Below are 17448 nucleotides of genomic sequence, written 5' to 3' on the forward strand. Positions count from 1 at the left end.
TTGCAATAGCCAAAATCTGATCCCAATTTTGCTGTTTCATTTGGCTTACTGAGGAATCATTATTTACATCTTGTTTCCGCTTTTAAATTCTACTTTTAACTGCAAGCGTCAGATGTAACCGAGTAAAAGTAGTTAAAATTGGCAAAATTATTATGTCAGTAAAAGTAACACATTTTTACTTGTAAAGAAGTAAAGGAAACATGAAAAACGTTAAGTAAAAGTTACTTAGTTACAATACAACACTGTGTGGAAGCACTTGCCGCCTCCTGTTTAGGGGGTGCTAAATTATTATTATTATTAACATTTGTATAGCGCTACCAGACGCACGCAGCGCTGAATTTCCAAATGCTCCCACATTAACTCAGCATTAGCCATTTAACACATGGTAATCCCAACACGCTAGCTGGTTAATGCTTTCACGCCTATGAAACACCCCCTCCAAAAAAATAATTATAAAAAATTGTTAACATGCAGTTAGCATGCAGAAAAGGGTAAAATACTGCAAAACATTTAACACACATTTTCCCACGCTAAATGCACACTAAGGGCCTAACGTGGTTTAGTAGAAGGGTCCCTAAATTATTAAAATAGAAAATTATTTAATGTAATAGTTTAGAAAATCAGCTTATTGGTTTTATTATTTCATGGGGAATTTTCTGAGCATTGTTGAGGGGCAGTCTCAAAACAGGCAGTGCTGGTACAAACCTCAAGATGCTTTTACCCACATGATTTGCACCAATTATTAAAAAAAAACACAACTGCTTACATAGATTTGCACCTGCTTTCTGTGGGTAAAGTTCTGGTACCAAATAAAGCACATAGGGATCCTTTTACTAAGGCACGATATGCCTAATGCAGGGCACTAACGTGGGACGCGCTGAGGCATTCTGCAGTAGTTTTCTGCTCAGTGCATGTAATCCCATTCTGGAAAATATTTTCCAGCACGAGAGTCGTGCCCATGGGCAGAGAGTAGGCATGCCTGCGCTAATCAGATAGCTCGGGCACATTACCGTGCTCTACTCGATTAGTGTGGGAGTAGCGCGGGAGCCCTTACTGCTTTCTAAATAGATGGCAGTAAGGGAGCACTAATGGGGAAATTAGCACGTGGCCATTTTATGCAGCCATTTTACTGCCACTCAAAAAGTGGCTGCAGTGCGCGGAAAACCCATATACTGACATCAGCGCCAGCCACATTTTAGTGCAGCTTGGTAAAAGGACCCCATAGTTTTATGTAACCAAAACTACATGCATTGTTCTATTCTGTGCCCTCCCAGGCCCCATGAATGTCTGTGCTGTGTATGCATTGTTGAGAAACTCGCATAACTTCTGTCTGTATGCAGGGTGAACAATAACCAAGGAGTCCATTTTGGCAGGTAAAATACAGGAAAGTGCCTTTATTGTCCTTTCTATAAATTTAACTGCTGTATATACAGGGTTTAATACAGAGCCTTAAAATGGAGTAACAGGTTTTAGGGGTTTTTTGACCACACAATCCAGTCTTAATAGAACTTGTCAATTTCAGACCTGCCGTCTGACCCAAGCAAAGTCAACTGATTAATTCAGAGAAAGATACCCCTGTGTTTGCTTTACTTTGAGCATTTTCCTTTCTCCCAACAGGTGACTGCTGACCTCCACCAGGTATTAGCATCCAACAATTATCATCTGGAATGTCGAGGGGTTGTGAAAGTCAAAGGTAAAGGGGAAATGACAACCTACTTTCTAAACGAAGGACCTCCAATGAGTTAGCAGAGAAGGTTTGAGGAGATGTTTACGACAAAGGTCACAGGAGAATTGCTTTCTAAGAAAGAACCCACAGCGTGAAGCAGATAAGCATTTGACAGAGATCTGGAGATTATTTGTCTTCAACGATACTTTGAGATGGACACTGCATTGCAAGTCACACTGCCAACAAGCAAAGACTGAGGAACAACTCTTGGACGACTGCCAAACTGACCAAAGATGTATCTTTTATGGAACCAACAGATAAAAAACACTCAAATGTAATGTTTTTAACACAGGTTTGGGCTGCTACACAAGACTTAAGAAGCTATTTAAGTATTTATTGGAGATGCAAGAAGTTTTTCCCTCAGCAAAGGAATGTATATTAATTTCAGATCGTCAGCTATCTGACGTGCACCAGTTATTTTATACCCAGCGTGAGCAGGGCTGTTTTATAAGTTAAAATGGACACTCACTAGTGCTTTACACAAAGGCCTTTAAGAATTATTCTATGAACACTATTTTTATCTGGAGGACATCTAGCCACGGAAAGCCCTTCCTCCCCCTTGCAAAAGCAAGAGAGTACTGATCTAGTTGACGCCAACTGCTAAGGGGGCAAGAACCATGGAAATTGCCAACCTGAATGACAAAATCACTGTTCTGCAAACATATTTATTAAATCAAGATGTCTTCTGTGCTCTTCATCTTTGATATATAGATATATATCAGTTTACATGTTGGGGGAAAAGATGTGAACAAGGGACACTTTGAAAAACAAAACAAAAAAAGTCTGATAATGCATCATTTTGTATTTTTATTTTGTAATAATATTGCAACTTGGAGATCTAGAAGATATACCAAATTCTATATTTTGTAAATGATATATATTGAAAGAAAAAACCCAGCTGTGTGTTCTGATGGATAATATGCTATGCTATTGTATCACATTCTGTAAATTCTCTTCTGACCGCAGACTTGGTAGTTTTTAGTTGGGCAGTCCGTGGATAATTTTATAACTAAGGGCCCTTTTATCAAGCTGTGTTGGGTGCTAGAATGTGCCTAATGCAGCTTTAAAAGGCGTACTGACGCTTCCTGCATGCCAAAAAAATAAAAAAAAGAATTTTTGAGGGGATGTATCTGGGGGTAAAGAGTGGAAATTCCTGTGCTAATCGGTTATCGCAGCTACATTATCATATGCTGATGATAAGAATAGCCATACTGGGTCAAACCAATGGTCCATCTAACCTGTTTCCAATAGTTGGCAATCCAGGTCACAAATACGTGGCAGAAACCCAAATAGTCGCAACATTCCAGAACCCCAAAGAGTAGCAAGATTCCGGAATCCCAAATAGCATCAACATTCCATGCCACCAATCCCACGAGCCCTTACTATCTACAAAATGGGTGTCAGTAAGTGCACATGCGCTAATTTCTTTTTAATGGCTGTGCACTAATGCAAACATTAGCACGTGGCCATTAATACAACAACTAGAAAAAGGCGATTTTTACGGCTGCAGTAAAAATGGCCTTGGTGCACAGGAAAAACCCGTGCAAAGGTGCTCTAAGGCCACGTTTTACACAGCTTAGTAAAAGGACCACTAAGGGCTCCGTTTACTGATTTCTGTTGCGGTAAATGCAACGAAGCTTCGTCACATTTGCCTAGCAGGAATCAGTACCATGGCTTTGTAAAAAGATCCCTAAGTGCACAAGTAGCGAAAATGTACCTAATTTTCCCTTCTGGAGGTATTGACAAATTTTCAAAGCAACTATATATGCACATATTTCCATTTAAAAAAATTGCCCTAGGAATTATTATTCACACTTATAGCTGCTCATAGGCAGGCACAAATGTCTTGGGTTAATTTACATGCATATGTATGTACTTTTAAAAGTATACGTATAAATGCAAACCCCCTCCTTTGCCCCTCCCCAGGGACCATTTCCACTGTTCCAGTAAACCTATGCATAGAAAGGCTGTGTGTGCATAATTTTATGCACATATTGAAATCATACTTTTATAAATGTCTAATGCCACGCACAAAGCACTGCTTTACATGCAGAAACAGCTTTTAGAACTGTCCTCTCTGTGATCAAATCAATTCACACCAGTAGGATTATTTATGTTAGATTGTATTTAAATGAAAACCCATAAGAGAGTGATCTAAGGGTAATGATCATTATGAAGAAATGTCCCTCCAAGTGTGAAAATATTTCACTCAACAAAAATAAGACATTGTATATTTGATGGAATCTCTTAACATACAGGCAAGACCGACATGGACCAGCCACTCTGCCCAGAAATATGTTTACGGTTGCAGCTGCCTCTTTGGGCTTCTCACCCCGATCCACTGCTACCCTGTGCTGTATGTCATTCTGTTGACGGTTGTAGCTGCTGAGCAGGTTTTTTCCCTCCCCCACCCATACCTTTTTGGAAGCACAGAATAATCCAGCGGTGGGCAACCTCGGTCCTTGAGGGCCACAATCCAGTCATGGTTTTAGGATTTCCCCAATGAATATGCATGAAATCTATTTGCATACAATGGAGGCAGTGCATGCAAATAGATCTCATACATATTCATTGGAAAAACCTAAAAGCCCGACTGGTTTGCAGCCCTCGAGGACCAAGGTTTCCCACCCCTGGAATAATCATTTCACTGCTGTTCCATATCCTGACCCCCCAATATCCTTTTAAAAAGATTAGTTCATGCATTATTGATACTATCATTCAGGTATTTGAATGGTGCCTGTTCTCTTAATGTAAAAGATCAAACATACAATCATGTTCACCTGCATATAAGGTCTTAGGGTAGAGGGCTATCATTCTGTTTCTAGCTCTCTAATCACCTTCTGTGATCAAACCTACATAGACAAAAAGGTACCAATCAGTTATTACAACCGTTTGGTTTTTTTTTAATCAAGTGATAAATGGAAACAATGGGTTAAAAGTGTCTGTTAATATTGGTATCCCTGTTTTTACTATTCAGCTAACATTTTGTGTTTTTTATTCACACAAAAACACTGAATTTTGTTTTTAGATAAATACTAAAAAGACAATTGTTAAATTCACGTAGGAAGTTATTTTGAAACTAAATTCAACTACCTTTAAGATAGAAGTGATGCAGATAGTGTAGTACTTCTTTCAACACCCTCCCCTCCCACCCCTCCCCCACTGAGGTGATGAAACCCACTGGTTTCACTGCTGTGATAGATAACCAAGTAATTATTCTTCATACGGAATTTTGCTCACACTTCTCATTCTAATAGAGCTTTGTGACTAAGGGGTGTGTTATCAAATGTGGGCTGCCATTAATACATGCTATTTTTAGCACAGGTCTCACTTTATGCAGTAAGACCTAGTTATTAATTATCTGGGTTAACAGTAAAACACATGTCCTAACGGTAGCCCACATTGATAAGTTTCCCCTTAATTAAACAAAAAAAGAAATGTCTCTAGAATTCAAAATCACTGCTATATGTAATAAAAATGAGCCAACTATAGGGCAATCAAGCCAAGGAGGTTGGATAACAGGAGACAACATGCTGTCACAAGGCTGAAGCTGGTCTTCACCCAAGGATGTTTTAATTCTTCTCAGTGCAGCTGCCACCATCTTGGTACACCCAAAACAATTAAATTGATAGAGTGACAAGCTCCGCCTATCGGCTTCAGCCCATATAATGGGCCAGATAGGTTCATGCAGTCTCCCGTTATCAAACCTCCTTGAGTCAAGCCATTGTGACATCACTGATGAGGTTGGCTCTTAGGCACTGGTGGAATGAGGCATTATGACATCACAATATCAGCTCTGGTTACCAGAGTCTGAAACTCTTCACATTAAAGGGGGGGAATTATCAATGTGGACTACTGTTATGATGTGTTATTTTATCATTAACTCATGCTATTTTAGCACAGGTCCCATTGAGGGGCATAATCAAAAGTGGGTGCCCATCTCCGTGGGCGGCCATGTGAAGGGGCGGGACAAACCGTATTTTCAAAAAAAGATGGGCGCCCGTCTTTTTTTCGATAATACGGGTTGTGCAGGGTAAATGCGTAGGATTTGTTTGTTTTTGAGCTGGGCGCTATCGGTTTTCAGCGATAATGGAAACCGAAGGCGCCCAGCTCAAAAACGAACAGATCCAAGGCATTGGGTCATGGGAGGGGCCAGGATTCCTAGTGCACTGGTCCCTCTCACATGCCAGGACACCAACTGGGCACCCTAGGGGGCACTTTTACAAATTAAAAAAAAATTAAAATAGCTCCCAGGTGCATAGCACCCTTCCCTTGTGTGCTGAGACCCCAAATCCCCCCCAAAACCTACTGCCCACAAGTCTACACCATTACCATAGCCCTAAGGGGTGCAGGGGGCACCTACATGTGGGTACAGTGGATTTTGGGAGGTTTTGGAGGGCTCAACATTAACCAGCACAAGTGGAACAGGTAGTGGGGATGGGCCTGGGTCCGCCTGCCTGACGTCCACTGCACCCACTAACAACTGCTCCAAGAGACCTGCATACTGCTGGGAGCTGGGTATGACATTTGAGGTTCACATACAGGCTGTCAAAAAAAAGTTTTTAAAGTTCATTTTTTGTGGTGGGAGGGGGTTAGTGACCACTGGGGGAGTCAGGGGAGGTGATCCCCGATTCCCTCCGGTGGTCACCTGGCCAGTTGGGGCACTTTTTGGGGTCTTGGGTCGTGAAAAAAAAGGGTCCAGCAAAAGCGACCCAAATTCTCGCTTCTGCCGCCCTTTTTTTTTTTTTCGATTATTGGCCGAAGGCGCCCATCTCTCCTCGGCCGATAAACACGCCCCAGTCCTGCCTTCACCACACTTCCGACACACCCCCATCAACTTTTTTCATTCCCACGACGGAGTGCAGTTCGATTATACCAATTTGGGCGCCCATCTCCCGATTTGGGTCGAAATATGGGCGCCCATCACTTTCGAAAATAAGGCTGATTGTATACAATGAGATCTAGTTTTTAATAAATAAGGTTAGCAGTAAAATAACACATCTTAACGGTAGCCCATGTTAATAACTCCCCCCTCTAAGTAGCAGCATTTCATGCCCTTTGATTGGGTTTTATACTAAGTTTTCAATCACAGCAGACTGGGAAATGCCTTGGAAAATATATTGCACTGCAGCATACTTACTTAAAACTTTCCAAGTCTGTGGTCAGTACTGTGTGTTTTCTCTTACTTTGCACTTTCTTATTTGCAAACTACACTTACATCACCACAAATTCCTTCTTCCTTCTTTGTTTTTTTTACCCTCCCACAATATATTGAATTTGATTAGCATCTACAACATAAATTCACATTACTTTAAAAGTGTGTATATTTATCATTAGCAAGTCCAGAGGTCAGCAAATCAGTTTTTGTGTTTTTGATGACTTTTTTCAGTCTCAAGTATTGCTGAATGTGATTGTTGACTGTGAGTCAGGGTCCTTTCTAAGGGTACGTATGCACTTTCTATTCTGGGTCTTGCAAATTGATATAACTAATGATTTCCCATGGAAACTGATAACTGTTTAAACATTTTAACTAAATTAAACACTTTCACTGGTAAAACGTGCTCCAGTTCATTTTGTTATTCAATTATCAGAAAACCCCCAACTCGAAGAACCATGAGGCCAGTGCAGAAAGCTTGCGTTAGAGCCATGCCCTGACAGCTTAGCACACAGCTTCCTAGTGGAAGCATATCTCCGAATTCTGTATAGGTTGGCCAAAGTTGGGCACAGATTCCAGATCTACACATAAACTAATTAGCCAATTAAGCACTAATAATCAAGAATTGGTGTTGACAAGCACTTAATTGGCAGCAATTAGGACTTATGCATGGATCTGCCCTACATCCTAGACCAGTGGTCACCACTATGTGGCCCCAGCAGTTTACTTTTGTGGCCCCATAATCATCAGGAGGTGGATAGAGAAAAGGCCCCCGCAAAGCTCCTCTGGGTCGTGTGAGCCTGCATGGTCACATGGTTGCACACACAAGTATCCATGCATTTCCGTATGTGCATGTGTGTCAATATGATGCACACGCTACCCAGCAGAGCTTTGCGAGGTGTTTTCTCTACCCGCCTGCTGACGGTGCCGCATCCCTGGTTAATGAAACTCTGGAAAACCTTCTGGCTGCAGAAGGTACTAGACAACCATTGGTGGAAGGCAACCTGAAGCAGAAACTGGTAGAAATGACAAATGCCATTAGCCACATAAGAGGTCATTTTAGAAATCTTTTCCGTATGATTTGCAGCCATACCTAAATGTACATGCTGTAGGCTTATACTAGTAGAGTAGGAATGCTCCAGAGAAGAGTTTGCTTTAATGAGACACTTCAGTTTCACTGTGCCAAGTCTCATTTATTGGTTTTGCAACTGTTAATAAGCCAAAATAAAGTGAGTTTTTAAAGAGTCCTTGCAGATTCAAAATTAGTATTTCAAATGACATGTGTAAGCCTAAAAGCATTTGTGGCCCCCCTGCAGCTTTCTCATAACCCCTTTGCAGCCCTTTACACTGTCCTAGTCTATAACATACACGCTCAAATTTCAGAGTGTGCGGCTCCAAAGGGTAGGGAGGGCATGAGCAGGTCTAGGGCTTTCCCAGAAATCATAAAGTACCTGCATTTATTTGCCTAAATACTATCAGTTGGGCACGAGTATTTACACCAGCTTTTGGCAGCGTCAAGTGCTCACACTAGAGAATGACACGGGGACAAAGTTTGTCCCCATCCCAACCCTGTCTCCATGGGTTCTGTCTCCGTCCCCACCCCATCCTCGCAGGTTCTGTTTCCATCCCCGTCTCATCCCCCACAGGCTCTGTCTCCATTCCTGCAGATTCTGTCCCTGTGGGCTCTGTCCTCATCTGAAGAAGCCTCGAACAGTTATGATTTTATATTTAAATCTTTTTATTAACGTATAAAAGGAACAATAAGCTATGCAACTGTTTATAAATCACAAATAGAAAACAATAACAATGAGCAACTATAATAACCCCCTACCACCACCTCTACCCTTCCAAGCCCAACAATAGCTGACTTCTACTACCCCAAGGAACCCTAGTCCACCCTGTTAAAATGTCCAGGGGTACAAAATACAACCTGTTCTGTATGTCCTTGGGGGGGGGGGGGGGGGGAGAAATATGCCCTATGACGCACTTATGATTTTTCAATCTGTGGATGAATAAGAAGTCATCAACAATCTCAGGATTCAGTCTAGCTCTCCTGTCTTCCACAGTCCTTCCTGCAATGGAAAATATCTTCTCAGAAGATGTGCTGGTGACAGGAATGTACAGGATCCCCCGAACAAATTTTGCCAGTTGTGGCCAGCACTTTTGCTTGTTTTTCCAAAAAATGAAACCATCATCACCTGCATTACTGGAACATAAATAACTCTCCAATTCATTAACAGCCTTCAAAGTACATAATGACACGGGGACATTTGTCCCTGTCCTCACAGGCTCTGTCCCCAACCCCGTGGGCTCTGTCCACATCCCCACCCCTGTGGTTACCATGGGTCCCCGTCCCCATGTCATTCTCTACTTCACATCCAATTTTAGGCATAAAATGCACCCTAAGCTAGTTTTCTGTAAAGGTTGCTCCACACAGAGCGCCCTTTACAGAACACTATCTTAGCGTGGATCACAATGATGCCTAACTTTGGGTGCCATTTACTGAATCTAGCCAATAATGGCAAAGTTTTGCTCACCAATGCAGTAACCAAATTGTATGCAAACGTGTGCTAACCTGGGAGAGTACACTTGTGCACACAGTTCTGCATTAAGGATAGAGATGTGCACAGGTCTGAGCAGCCAAACAGTATTAGCACATATCTCTCATCATGTACTGGAATGCTATTCTGTGTACAGCATTTTTTGCAATAGAGGCAGGGACTGTCTTTTTGTGTATGGTGTGCAGCGCTGCGTATGCCTTGTAGCGCTATAGAAATGATAAGTAGTAGTAGGGTCCCTTTGTTTTTATCCCACACATTTTTGAGTTCCGTTGCCATTTTCATCTCCATCACCTTCCACAGGAGGGCATTCCAGGTATCTACCACTCTCTCCGTGAAAAAAGTACTTTTTGATATTATTCCTGAGTCGGCCCATCTGTAACCTCAATTCATGGACTCTAGTTCTACCGCCTTCCCATCTCTGGAAAAGGTTTGTTTGTAGATTTTGACTGCCCCTATCGGACCGACCGTTCACTTGTCTATTAGATTGTAAGCTCTTTGAGCAGGGACTGTCTCTCTTTGTTAAATTGTACAGTGCTGAGTAACCCTAGTAGCACTCTAGAAATGTTAAGTAGTAGTAGTAGTAGATTAATACCTTTCAAAGGAGTGTGCAGTAGGTGTAAAGATGGCACACTTTTCTTAAGAGTGCACACTCTTTTTCCGATAACGCATGCATGCACGAATAATCACACGTGCACTAAAGGTAATAGAGTGCACCCTTTTTAAGAAGAGTGTGGTATTATCGTTGAATGGCATTTGAGTGGAGGAATGGCCTAGTGGTTAGAATGGTGGACTTTGGTCCTGAGGGACTGAGTTCAATTCCCGGCACAAGCAGCTCCTTGTGACTCTGGACAAGTCACTTAACCTTCCATTGTCCCATGTAAGCTGCATTGAGCCTGCCATGAGTGGGAAAGCACAGGGTACAAATGTAACAAAAATAAAATAGATACTATTGGAGATTCTACATGGAATGTTGCTATTCCACTAGCAACATTCCATGTAGAAGCCTGCCCTCGCGCAGGCTTCTGTTTCTGTGAGTCTGACGTCCTGCACGTATGTGCAGGACGTCAGACTCGCAGAAGCCTGCGCGGCCATATTGGTGATCTGCAAGGGCCGACTTCTACATGGAATGTTGGAATAGCAACATTCCATGTAGAATCTCAAATAGTAGCAACAGTGGAGGAGTGGCCAAGTGGTTAGGGTGGTGAACTTTGGTCCTGAGGAACTGAGTTTGATTCCCACTTCAGGCACAGGCAGCTCCTTGTGACTCTGGGCAAGTCACTTAACCCTCCGTTGCCCCATGTAAGCCACATTGAGCCTGCCATGAATGGGAAAGCACGGGGTACAAATGTAACAAAAAATTTTTTTTAATTGCAAACGATAGCCCATCCCTACCCCTATACTTGACCTCTTTTTGAGCTAAACACCAAATAATGGTCAGTAGGCGTATGTTTTATCAATGAACACACAATTCAACACATATACGATAAATAAGATGAAAAGGTGAGGGGAAAGAAAACTGGATATCTTATTTGCAAGGATCAAGAATTATTTTATCAATAGTTTTTATCTCAGATACTAGAGGAGCCACTGTACTAAACCACAGGGCAGACTGATGAAATGGAACACGTGTGTTATTTTTCTCACTAACAAACCATTTGCACAATCTGCAAATCAGGTTCCCATGATTTCTTTTTTTTTTTTTTTTGCATTAAAGTTGGCACACAATTGTAGACTTGAATGCAAAAAATCGTAACTAAATCTGTCAGTGGTACTGTTGAAGTTGCTCATGAGGAGCTGATGCTGTGGATTCAACAAGAGAAAATTAACTTTGCAAATGTAGTCAGCTGAGGTACGTGATTCTTCAGCTCATACAAAATAACTGTTAAATGAGGTGATAACATGCATAATCACATTAACTTGTGGTTTTCTGCACATTATCATGTTTGCAAATGCAGGTTGGTACATCGACCTTATCTCCAATATGCTTTTACATACATAGTAACATACATAGTAAATGACGGCAGATAAAGACTTTAACAGTCCATCCAGTCTGATTCGGGCTTCCACCCAGCCCCTAAATCTGGGACCATTTCATTTTATATATTTTAATTATTATTAAAAAATTAAATTCTTTTGTTCTAGTTATCATTCTTTAGCACATCCTGGAAGAATAAATATGCAAAATAAAAAGCCTCACATTTTTTTACAATGAGAAGATTTTAAAGGATAAATGTGATAAGGATGGATATTAACATTTGATTACCTGCTTAAAAAACAATAATGGCAACAAGGCAGGGTACATCATACATAGTAAAGAATTCCACATCTAAAAATATTTGAATGTCACTTGTAAATTTATGCAAACTCCGAGCTAATTTGAAGCAGAAATTATAATGGACAAAGTAGTCTATGCATCATTCTGTGAAATATGGTCTTGAAATATAAGGTTTCGAGAGCCATTCAACCAACCAGCTCATTACATCAGCCTAATGTTCCATATTATTCTGTGTAGTGCATATCACACTCAGGCAGAGAAACAAGGCTCGGGTTAAGTACTCTAGAGCAGTGGTTCTCAACCCACTCCTCGGGGTACATCAGCCCACAATGAATATGAATGTGAGAGATTTGTACACAAATGGAAGTAGTGCATACAAATTTATCTCATGCATATTCATTGTGAACATCAGTAGTATACCTTACCGGCTTTTGTGAAAGCTAATTTGCATATTTTTGACAGGTGGCCAAAATGCACTCGACATTCCTTCCAGCAGTCCCTTCTATTGCTATCTCCTCCTTCTGTACTTTGACTGGAAACAATCTGTGACTCAGTGTTGGGTCATATTCCTCCCAAAATTTAGGAACTCATTGCCCATTGCTCTCAGGCAAGAATCACCTTACATTAACTTCAAGGAAGTGCTCAAAACCTGGCTTTTTCAACAAATCTCTTTACCCCTCAGCCACATGGTAACCTTTCTCTACCAAGGTTTTTCCATACCTCTGTCACTTATCTCCCCTACTCATCTCTGCAAACCCTTCCTTTTTTTCCTTCTGCTCATCCTTCCTGTTTTTCAATTTGTAAATTGTCTAGATGTATGACTTTGTGCGATTGGCAGTATATCAAAAATATGTTAAGTAAAATAAATTGGCACTGATAGGCACTAATTATAAAAGTTAAGCGTGTAACTGCACTTAGTTGCTATTCTAAATACAGCACAAGTGCAAGGGGGCATACACACGGGAAGGGCATGGGCAGTGCTCTCCACTTTTCATGCTTAGATTCTAGCATACTGTCAATTACAACATGCAACTGCAATATTTAGTCACAGTCATTTACACCAGCCATTGACATGGCTCAAGTGGCCGTGTATAAACGTTGGCATGTAAATGCCGACATATGTTAGTATTCTATAAGGACAATTACACACATAATTGCTTATACAGAATTATCAGCTTGCAGCATCCTAGCACCTAAATTTCAACGACGGTTTCAGAATTACCTCCCATGTGCTTGTTCAGTAATTGTGCCAGTGATGCAGAATCAATGTTGAAAGATGAATCTAATCTTGTCAGCATTCCATAAAAATTAAAACGTATCTTTTCCTAGTTTAGGAGAAGACACTGCTTGGTTTTGCTGTAGTCTATCAGTATAGACTTTAATTTTGCCAGGGTGGTGTTTCTCTGTTACAATGCTTCTGTCAGTCTCTGGGTAGGGGATTGGAGGGTTCAGAACTCAATTTTAATGGTAACTGCATTGAATGAGTGTCGGGATGGTGGTATATAAACTACATTTTTATGTATAAACAAAACAAGTTCACATCGTACAGCTGAAACAAATTGTTTCTTCATCCAGAAGGCTATTTCTAATTGATATCTGTACTCTATGTAACTGATTTTAAAACTGCTTATTGGCTATTTGTATTTGATAGTTGATAATCTAGGAACTGGATTTAACAAGTGCTTTAAAATCGGTAGTAGTTTCTCTTGTATTTTTTTTCCCCTCTGCTTCCATTCTGTGTGAAAATCCTCCCCTCCCCCATCTGCTTTTGTTGTAAGGTAATTGCATAGCACAGGTGGAGCTTTCTCTCCAAGTGGTTTTTGTCTCTACACAGAACAGAAACTGGACGGATCTTCTCAGATAAGATTATTTTTCTGATTCCCCCCACCTTACACTTGTGGCTCTGGGCATTTCAATGCTGTTCTAGAGATAGGTTACAGCAAACACATTCCATAGGTCTTATGCTTAAGCCCACCCACCCACCGCAAGACTGACACTTCCTATATAGCTTTACCAAATATACTACATATCATAAATTAACCCCACCCTAATTACAACCCCATCATAGTACACCTGTTCATACCCATTTCAACAAATCAAGATGACTTTTATTCTCTGTAATAATTGTGGTGCTTTAGTTTCAAGACCAAGCTTCTGGAGACTTAAAGCTTGTCCTATCTGTCTTCAGCTTGCTAGTTTAAAACAGGAGCTCAGCAAAGTAAAGCAGGAATTGAATGCACTTAAAGCAACTTCTAGGACTGCACAAAATCATACTGCACAGAATCATACCAAATTCTCACCACTGCCTCAAAGGATAATACCACCTAAGAATAGATGGTTCACAGTAGGCTCAGACAGGCTTCGTTATGTGACACAGAAGCATCCGCCCTCACAAGTTTTGCCCTACAGAATTCTTTTGCTCCACTACAGCACTGTGATGCTCCTGAAAATAAAACTGAGGCGGAAGAGAGAGAAAAAGCAAAGAAGGTGGAACAAAAAGATATGACGGTACCCAAAGAGAAAAGACACCCCCAAATCACTAAAACCAAAACACATACTTGGAAATGTAGATGGAAAGTGATGACCACAAATGCTCACAGTCTAAGCAATAAAGTTCATGACCTTCATGCCCTAATCTTGTAGGCAGACTTGGACATAGTTGCAATCACAGAGACATGGCTCAATGGTTCCCATGAATGGGATGCAAACATACCAGGCTATAATCTTTTTAGGAAGGATAGAGAGGGGCATAAAGGTGGAGGAGTAGCTCTGTTTGTGAGAAATGATATCACAGCGACTGAAATGACAGGGAACTGGGGAAAGGAAGAAGCGATATGGATCACCTTAAAAAGAGAGGATAAAACCTCTGTTCATGTGGGTGTTGTCTACAGACCTCCGACACAATTGGAGGACCTAGATAAAGATCTGATCGCTGATATTCAAAAGTTGGGGAAGAAAAGAGAGGTGCTGTTGTTGGGAGATTTCAATCTGCCGGATGTAGATTGGACGGTTCCGTCTGCGGAATCGGAAAGAAGTAGAGAGATTGTGGATGCTTTTCAAAGTGTTTTGCTCAGACAAATGGTGTCAGAACCCACGAGGGAGGGAGCAACGCTAGATCTGGTACTCACAAATGGGGATAATGTGTCAAATGTCCGAGTGGGTGCCCACCTGGGCAGCAGTGACCATCAAACGGTTTGGTTTGATATGACGGCTGAAGAGGAGGGTGGCCACTCAAAACTCAAAGTCCTGGACTTCAAACATGCTGACTTTAGTAAAATGGGGGAATACCTGAGGAAAATCATGCCCTGAGGAAGGAGCTGATGGGATGAGAGGAAATACAAGAAGTGGAAGGACAGTGGTCCAGACTGAAAGAAGCTATAAATAGGGCCACGAACCTTTATGTAAGGAAAGTAAATAAAAGCAAGAGAAAAAGGAAACTGATATGGTTCGCCAAGCAAGTGGCTGAGAAAATAAAGGCTAAAGAGTTGGCATTCCAGAAATACAAAAAAACTCAAGAAAAGGGACACAAGGAGGAATACCGGATGAAACTGAAAGAAGCCAAGAGAGAGATACGTCTGGCGAAAGCGCAAACGGAAGAACAAATGGCTAGAAATGTAAGGAGGGGTGGCAAAATTTTCTTCAGGTATATTAGTGAAAGGAGAATGACTAAAAAGGGAATTGTGAGACTAAAAGATACTGCGAACCGCTATATGGATAATGATGAAGAAAAAGCAAATTTGCTAAACAGATACTTCTGTTCTGTTTTCACAGAAGAAAATCCTGGAGAAGGACCGCGATGGACTGCAAAAAGTACAAATGAGATTGACGTGGATAGAGCACCGTTCACGGAAGAGAGTGTGTATGAACAACTTGAAAAGCTAAAGGTGGACAAAGCCATGGGACCGGATGGGATCCACCCCAGGATATTGAGGGAGCTCAGAGAGGTCCTGGTGGGTCCTCTTAAAGATTTGTTTAATAAATCCTTGGAGACAGGAGAGGTTCCGAGGGATTGGAGATCGGCGGATGTGGTCCCTCTTCACAAAAGTGGTGATAGGGAAGAAGCTGGAAACTACAGGCCGGTAAGCCTCACTTCGGTTATTGGAAAAGTAATGGAAGCGATGCTGAAGGAAAGGATAGTGAATTTCCTGGAAGCCAATAAGTTGCAAGATCCGAGACAACATGGATTTACCAAAGGGAAATCGTGCCAAACGAACCTCATTGAGTTCTTTGATTGGGTGACAGGAGAATTGAATCAGGGACGAGCTATGGATGTAATCTACTTAGATTTCAGCAAAGCTTTTGACACGGTTCCCCACAGGAGGCTCTTAAATAAACTGGATGGGTTGAAGATAGGACCCGAAGTGGTGAACTGGATTAGGAACTGGTTGACGGACAGACGCCAGAGGGTGGTGGTGATTGGAATTCGCTCGGAGGAGCGAAAGGTAAGTAGTGGAGTGCCTCAAGGATCGGTGCTGGGGCCGATCAATATATTTGTGAGTGACATTGCTGAAGGGTTAGAAGGTAAAGTTTGCCTATTTGCGGATGATACTAAGATCTGTAACAGAGTGGACACCCCAGAGGGAGTGGAAAACATGAAAAAGGACCTACGGAAGCTAGAAGAATGGTCTAAGGTTTGGCAATTAAAATTCAATGCAAAGAAATGCAAAGTGATGCACTTAGGAAGTAGAAATCCCACGTATGTGTTAGGCGGGGAGAGTCTGATAGGTACGGGCAGAGAGAGGGATCTTGGGGTGATAGTATCTGAGGATTTGAAGGCGACAAAACAGTGTGACAAGGCGGTGGCCGTAGCTAGAAGGTTGTTAGGCTGTATAGAGAGAGGTGTGACCAGCAGAAGAAAGGGGGTGTTGATGCCCCTGTATAAGTCGTTGGTGAGGCCCCACCTGGAGTATTGTGTTCAGTTTTGGAGGCCGTATCTTGTTAAGGATGTAAAAAGAATTGAAGCGGTGCAAAGAAAAGCTACGAGAATGGTATGGGATTTGCGTTACAAGACGTATGAGGAGAGACTTGCTGAACTAAACATGTATACTCTGGAGGAAAGGAGAAACAGGGGTGATATGATACAGACGTTCAAATATTTGAAAGGTATTAATCCGCAAACGAACCTTTTCCGGAGATGGGAAGGTGGTAGAACGAGAGGACATGAAATGAGATTGAAGGGGGCAGACTCAAGAAAAATGTCAGGAAGTATTTTTTCACGGAGAGAGTAGTGGATGCTTGGAATGCCCTCCCGCGGGAGGTGGTGGAAATGAAAACGGTAATGGAATTCAAACATGTGTGGGATAAGCATAAAGGAATCCTGTGCCGAAGGAATGGATCCTCAGGAGCTTAGTCAAGATCGGGAGGCGGGGCTGGTGGTTGGGAGGCGGGGATAGTGCTGGACAGACTTGTACGGTCTGTGCCAGAGCCGGTGGTTGGGAGGCAGGGCTGGTGGTGGGGAGGTGAGGATAGTGCTGGGCAGACTTATACGGTCTGTGCCTATGCCAGAGCCGGTGGTTGGGAGGTGGGGCTGGTGGTTGGGAGGCGGGGATAGTGCTGGGCAGACTTGTACGGTCTGTGCCAGAGCCGGTTGTTGGGAGGCAGGGCTGATGGTTGGGAGGTGAGGATAGTGCTGGGCAGACTTATACGGTCTGTGCCCTGAAGAGCACAGGTACAAATCAAAGTAGGGTATACACAAAAAGCAGCAAATATGAGTTATCTTGTTGGGCAGACT

General features: G+C 42.0%; 1 protein-coding gene across 1 annotated transcript in view; it reads left to right on the top strand.

Annotated features, from left to right (window-relative positions):
- Nucleotides 1-1964, top strand: part of LOC115474650 (adenylate cyclase type 5-like) — a 542557-nt gene extending 540593 nt beyond the window's left edge. The window contains exon 21 of the mRNA XM_030210240.1: nt 1618-1964. Within this exon, the coding sequence (XP_030066100.1) occupies nt 1618-1746 (129 nt within the window). The 3' untranslated portion in view covers nt 1747-1964. The remainder of the gene's footprint in view (nt 1-1617) is intronic.
- The last annotated feature ends 15484 nt before the right edge of the window (nt 1965-17448 follow it).

This window comes from Microcaecilia unicolor, chromosome 7 (genome assembly GCF_901765095.1).
Source record: "Microcaecilia unicolor chromosome 7, aMicUni1.1, whole genome shotgun sequence".
NCBI lineage: Eukaryota > Metazoa > Chordata > Amphibia > Gymnophiona > Siphonopidae > Microcaecilia > Microcaecilia unicolor.